Raw genomic sequence first — 6000 nt, 5'->3', positions numbered from 1 at the left:
TCAGCACCAAATAAACCCCATGAAATTATCGACGATCTAGAGAATATTACATGACAAATGAAAAACTCTCAGTCCACAAGACATGTCGTAGATTAACTTTTAAGAGAACTACTTTCTCTTGTTCCTGCTGCCACATAATAAAGAGATGTAAAAGAGAACTCTGTAGAAAACGCCTAATGCTAAAGTGATCCACAAGCAACTCCATTTGCTTAAATCGGCTGCATCTTGCTTTCTTACTATGTCTATAACATCAAGCTCTCTATAACATCTACATGACAGACATGCAGGCGGACAGATAGAATAACCCTACCAAGTCCTCTTTCACTTGAAGAAGGACGTGAGGGAGTTGGATGCATGACTTTGGGGAGTAACTCTCCCGAACAAGCAAACACAAGAATTGAGAATAAAAATAATAAAAATAAATAAATTACAAGCCATGATTTTGTATATTAGGAAATGCTAAAATAAGCACACACAAACGTTCAAAAACACTCGGTTTCCGGTAATCAGTTAGATTGATTACGACTTTCCACTCCCAAATTGTCTTCATCTTGTCCTCCGTATCGTCTCCGTCTATCTTGAAAGGATCGTAATGCCTTGACAAATTCTTTCTCGCCAAAGTCAGGCCAGAGACAATCCTCAAAATAAATTTCGGAGTAAGCTAATTGCCACATTAAGAAGTTACTGATCCTATGTTCGCCACTAGTTCTGACTAGTAGATCAGGGTAAGGGAATTCAGTACACTTTGTATCAAGCTCTTGATTAAATAGGTTTTCGTTGATGTCTTCTGGTTTGATGAGATTATCTTTTACTTTGCGAGAGATACTTTGACATGCTTGTAATATGTCTTCTCTACCGCCGTAGTTGATTCCCACGATCAAATGAAGTTTCGCGTAGTTCTTCGTTATTTCTGTTGCCTTTGACAGCGCTTGTTGTAGTCCAGTTGGTAGCTTTGTGGTGTCCCCTATTATAGATATTCGAACCTCATTCCTGCGTCGTGCACTTATAATGGTTAGTCATGTTAAAACATTGTATCATGCATGAATTATTTCACCATTTCCAAATCATGCATTTGATTACCTCATGAAAACCTCGACGTCTCTCAAGGAAACTAGCTCGAATGTGTCCATTAAGAAGTCAACCTCAACCTGAAAAAACACATAATATTCATCAGCAAGTAGAGAAACCAAACTAGTGGTAAAATTTATGTTTAGAGCGAGGGAAATAGATGACTGACTTGAGGTCGAACCCAGTTCCCAGTAGAGAATGCAAATACTGTCATGACCTTAATACCCCAATTACAACATAACTGAGCAAGAAGTTTTACACTATGAGATGATGCATTATGACCTAGAGTAGGCTCCAATCCTCTCTTAATAGCCCACCTTCGGCTTCCATCCATGATAAATGCAACGTGTTTTGGAATACGTTCACGAATTAGACCTGCAGGCAAATCCTCATGAGCAGGCCAGATATCCTTAGCATCAAAAACAACAAATTTACCCATCTCTTTAGCCTGTTGCTGCTCCATGTCCACCACCTTCTCCATCTCTGATATGCAGATCTTGGAAACAAGAGAAAAATAGAAGAATTGTGAAATCAATACTTCTGCTACAATACCTTTACTACTCTCACATAGAGAACACTAAAACTCTGGCGAGATTTTGAGAAACTTGTCCAGCGCTAGCTGTTTAAGAAGTTTTCCTCGCATAATGCTAGAAAACGCGCTCAATCCCCGAAAACGCGCTCAATCCCCGCTGCTTCCACGCGTTCCGAGGTGGCAAATAAACGTGGCTAATAGACGTGGAGTTATAGTATCACACGTCACTAATCTAGGAAAGAGAACAGCCCAAGTGAAAATTCTTTGACTTTTATTCTCTCTTTCTCCTTCTTCATTTTCTTCGTCTTCTCACTCAGAATCAATCCAGTAATTATAATTAACATCATCAACGCTATCTTAAACCTACTCGGTTGAAGGATGTTGTTATCATTGAGTTTCTTTAAAAATCACTGGAAAAAACACACGAAGCAGATCCATATTTAGAATTATGGTCTTAAGGATTAAGAATTGCTCGGACTCTATTATCTCTTCCGGCAGCTGTAAGAATTTAGTTCATTCCAGTGATTTCGGATGCCTTTTAAATATCCCACTGATAGAATCATCTCGATTTTTCACAATTTGTAATCTTCTGATTTGGGTTTATAAACAGATAACATTCAGAAGGAGAAAATGTTAGATTATTTGGTGAAGATCAGAACCTATCTGTTTTTGAATCATCATCATCATCATCTGTCTCCTTCATTGTACTGTTGTAAATTCATGATAAAAAAAAAAGTATTTCATCAATCATCATCACCAAGAACAACTTTCTTTAAACTGTTTTGGATTTGTAAGATCTATTAACTCTCGCAACTGTTTCAGAAATAAAATCTTTATCCTTCAAACTTTTCCCCTCTCCTCAAACCTACGTGTAGCCAGCGTATCCAAAGTTTTGTGACACGTAACATTGACAATTCAGACCGCGAGTAAGTGGCGTGGAAGGCGCGATGCGCCTAGCGCGACCGATTCCAAAAACTATAATCAAGTGTTTATCTACAGACTGTTAAGCGCACAATGTGGGTCCCTCTGCAACTCAACCACGCATGTTACATGGACCTACTAGCTTCATTTTGATGCTCAAAATCATGCATGTTTACTAGCTTACACGTTACAGCACGCTGCACGACGACATTTCAGAGTATATTTTTCTGTTGTTTAAGGCCTTGTCTTTGCCTGCCTGGAGTAGGATGCTCTCTTTTTATTTTAATGGAACTCAAATTAATTATTGAAAAACCTTATTAATCATGTCAAGCTGCAGTTGGTTTCTCATTTTCATGATACCCACATGCACTAAAGACAAATTTGAGACCCAAACACTATAGTGAACGGAAACCTAGGACGGTAGGACCCATTAGTACAAAATAGTTCATTTGTATTTTATGCTAGTACCAAGGAGAACAGGAAGACACACGTGCTGTATTATGTGTATAACGGATGCGTAACGAGGAATCTTGGAGGACACCCACGAAAAATGCTAAAAAAGATTCATTTTTGATGAATGGGAACTTCGGGGAAAGAGCAATTTAGCTCTTAAATTAATCCAAACACATAAATTTCAGAATAAACACCACCGTAAGTAAGGCGTACTGAATTTAGAATACAAGCATATGCGTTGCCTTCGTATGTGCCTTAACCCTTGGCTACATTTTTTTCTTTTTTTTGCTTTTTTTTCATTTTCCATTTTAATCTCAAGCTGGAACACATTGTGGCAAAAAAAAAAAACTATAAATAATTATAAAGGAAATCATTTTTTTTAAAATTGAAACCAAAACTCCTAATAAATGTTCTCTCTTTTACTTTGGTATGAAAGTTTATGCAGATGAAGTTCTATGATGCATACAAAATTACAAGTTTCCATGGGATCATAAGAGTATGTTTTTGTGCACGCCCTTTAAACAATATTGACGTGAAATCTCATTAAAAACCAACTTGGATTAGCCAAATTGGAAAGAACTGGCTCTTATTGTTGGGTCAGAAGTCCAAATTCATTTTCAACCGAAGATTCCACCCTCTGACCGCTTCGCATATTTGACTAACCCAAGTTTTAAATGAAAATTTTTAATTTAGCAAAAAGAAGAAAAAAAAAATGTTGAGGAAAATATTACATAACAACTGAAAAACTGTCACTGCAACAAGACATGTGAAAAACTAGTTTGTCTAGTAGAACTACTTCCTCTTGTTCCTGCTGCCAAACAGTAAAGAAATATACAAGAGAATTCTGTAGAAAACGCCCATCGCTAAAGTGATCCAAAAGCAACTCCATTTGCTTAAGTCGGTAGCGTCTTCCTTTCTCACTATATCCAATCCAAACAGTAAGCAAGACCTATCTGGAGCAACACCTTCTAGCAGACACATATTTGGCTTGTCGAATTCGTTTAACAGGATGGCCTGATATGGATATTTTACAGCAGAAATATAATGGAACCATATCCAATATGATGGAATTCTATCTCTGTTTATAAAGAAACCACTCAAGTGAAGGAATGAGCCAATTAGAGGCATAACTACAATGTAACCCAACGTAACTTGAGAAACCAATCCTGAGACCAAACTAACTAACGAGTTAGCCGACCAAAATGATGCGAATATCGCAAAGAAATAGAATAAGAAACTTGAAAATCCACCATCTAGACCTACTGGCAAGAACGTCAATGATGCTAGTAAAATAGAAAATATGAATAACGAGGGTATAACTAGAATTGAGTGATACAGAACATAAGATGAACGACGGTATGAGTTATAAGTTGTTTCTCTCATAAAGATGTACCTTTCTTGGAGGAATACGGCTAGCACATCTGTGGAGCAAAAGAAGATGGTGGTCACTATAAAAGCGAAGAACCCTATCCGTTCTTCAATACCTCTTCCTGTTTTATCAAGCTGCCAATACACACTGGCTAAGATACAACCTATGAACACAACACCACCAATTTGAAGCATAAACACTTTGGGAACTCGCTTTGAGTTTGTTAATGATCGTTTCACCAATATAACGATCTCAACCCAGAATGGATTTGCAAATTTCGAGATGGTAGATGTTTGAGCAACGTCGATAACATTAATACTGTCATTGAGTTTTCCCCTTGATATAATTGCTTGTTTTATGCTTACACGCAACCCATTAGAATAGTCTGAATTGAATTGCTGGTTGTTTACTAATTTCTGTCGCAGTTTGTTGAATTCGACGATACTTTTTGTCCCACCAGGTATGCTTTCAAGTCCGCTGTATAAATCTAGCATGAATTCGGCTCTATCTTCATTCTCAGGGATAGGATGTCCAAAGTCCGACAAGAAAAGTGAGAGATGAGTGGGTGAACCGTAGTAGACGGTTTCCCCTTGTGAGAGGAAGATCATTTGGTCGAGTAGACCAACAACTCTGGAACTAGGTTGGTGAACGGACATAATAACTATCCTCCCAGTCCGAGCAATTCGTTGAAGGACTTTCACCACCATGTAAGCACACGATGAATCAAGTCCTGAGATTGGCTCGTCAAGAAACAACATAATGGGATCATGAATTATATCAACTCCAATTGAAACACGACGACGTTCGCCACCAGAGATGCCTCTATGACCTTCATCTCCTATTAAGGTATTTGCTGCATTACGCAACCCAAGCTCATCGATCACAGCTTGAACTCTTGCCATTTTCTTGGTTTTTGAGAACGAACGAGGCAATCTAAACTCCGCCGAGAACATTAGTGTCTCTTCAACTGTTAACATAGGGAATAACAAATCGTCTTGCATGACATAAGCGGATATCATTTTAAGAACCCCTACCTCTAGTGTTTCACCGTTCATTGTTACTGATCCTTTCAAGCTTTTCGTAGAGATCCTATTCGCAAGGGCATCCAGCAAGGTTGACTTCCCCGACCCACTGGGACCAAGAATAGCTAGAATTTCTCCTTCTCTAGCTTCACCTGAGATATCATTCAACAAGATTTTCTCCTTGGAGGACTTGTGTAGTTTTTTGGTATATTTTCGGCTAAATATACTAGTAGGAAGCGTCATTTTCGTACCTGTATTAAGGCTGTAACTCAGATTACTGAATGCGAGAACAAATGGAGTAATAGATGTTTTCATCATGTTGTTAGGTTCTTCAATATCATCCTCATAAGACATCGATGTCTCTCCCAACTCAAACCTTACTTGGAAATTTAGTTCATCATTAATAACCTTACTGCCTCCTTCCATGTTCTATATTTAGATTGTGGCAACACTTTCTATTGTTTTCACTTCAACTTCTGGAAGCAACATATTCAACACCTTAATTAATTTGGAGACATAAATCTCAATCTAATAAATTTAAGATTTTCTCTTATTTTTTTTTTAATCCAAGACGATGCGATCACGTCTGTTAGTAGGTGACGTCCTAAGTAAGCGTTACTTCAATCACGTCTACT

General features: G+C 37.9%; 2 protein-coding genes across 2 annotated transcripts; both read right to left on the bottom strand.

Annotated features, from left to right (window-relative positions):
- Positions 1-401: 401 nt before the first annotated feature.
- Positions 402-1732, bottom strand: LOC113354160 (dehydrodolichyl diphosphate synthase 2-like). Its single transcript, XM_026597584.1, has 3 exons — positions 1238-1732; positions 1081-1148; positions 402-990 (listed from the first exon to the last, which is right to left on the bottom strand). The coding sequence occupies exons 1-3, from the start codon at positions 1547-1549 to the stop codon at positions 507-509; spliced, it is 864 nt and encodes a 287-aa protein (XP_026453369.1). The 5' UTR covers positions 1550-1732; the 3' UTR covers positions 402-506.
- A 2034-nt stretch (positions 1733-3766) lies between these two features.
- Positions 3767-5747, bottom strand: LOC113354159 (ABC transporter G family member 6-like). Its single transcript, XM_026597583.1, has one exon. It carries the CDS (start codon positions 5717-5719, stop codon positions 3767-3769), a length of 1953 nt encoding a protein of 650 aa, XP_026453368.1. The 5' UTR covers positions 5720-5747.
- Between the last annotated feature and the right edge of the window lie 253 nt (positions 5748-6000).

This window comes from Papaver somniferum, chromosome 2 (assembly GCF_003573695.1).
Source record: "Papaver somniferum cultivar HN1 chromosome 2, ASM357369v1, whole genome shotgun sequence".
NCBI lineage: Eukaryota > Viridiplantae > Streptophyta > Magnoliopsida > Ranunculales > Papaveraceae > Papaver > Papaver somniferum.
Note: the sequence above shows the minus strand (reverse complement) of the source record. Positions and strands in the feature narration are given on the sequence as shown.

Coding starts and splice junctions, on each gene's coding strand:
- LOC113354160 (XM_026597584.1), bottom strand. CDS start 1,549: ATGGAGAAGGTGGTGGACATGGAGCAGCAACAGGCTAAAGAGATGGGT. Junction 1,149..1,237: donor GGAACTGGGTTCGACCTCAA/GTCAGTCATCTA, acceptor GTGTTTTTTCAG/GTTGAGGTTGACTTCTTAAT. Junction 991..1,080: donor GACGTCGAGGTTTTCATGAG/GTAATCAAATGC, acceptor TGCACGACGCAG/GAATGAGGTTCGAATATCTA.
- LOC113354159 (XM_026597583.1), bottom strand. CDS start 5,719: ATGTCTTATGAGGATGATATTGAAGAACCTAACAACATGATGAAAACA.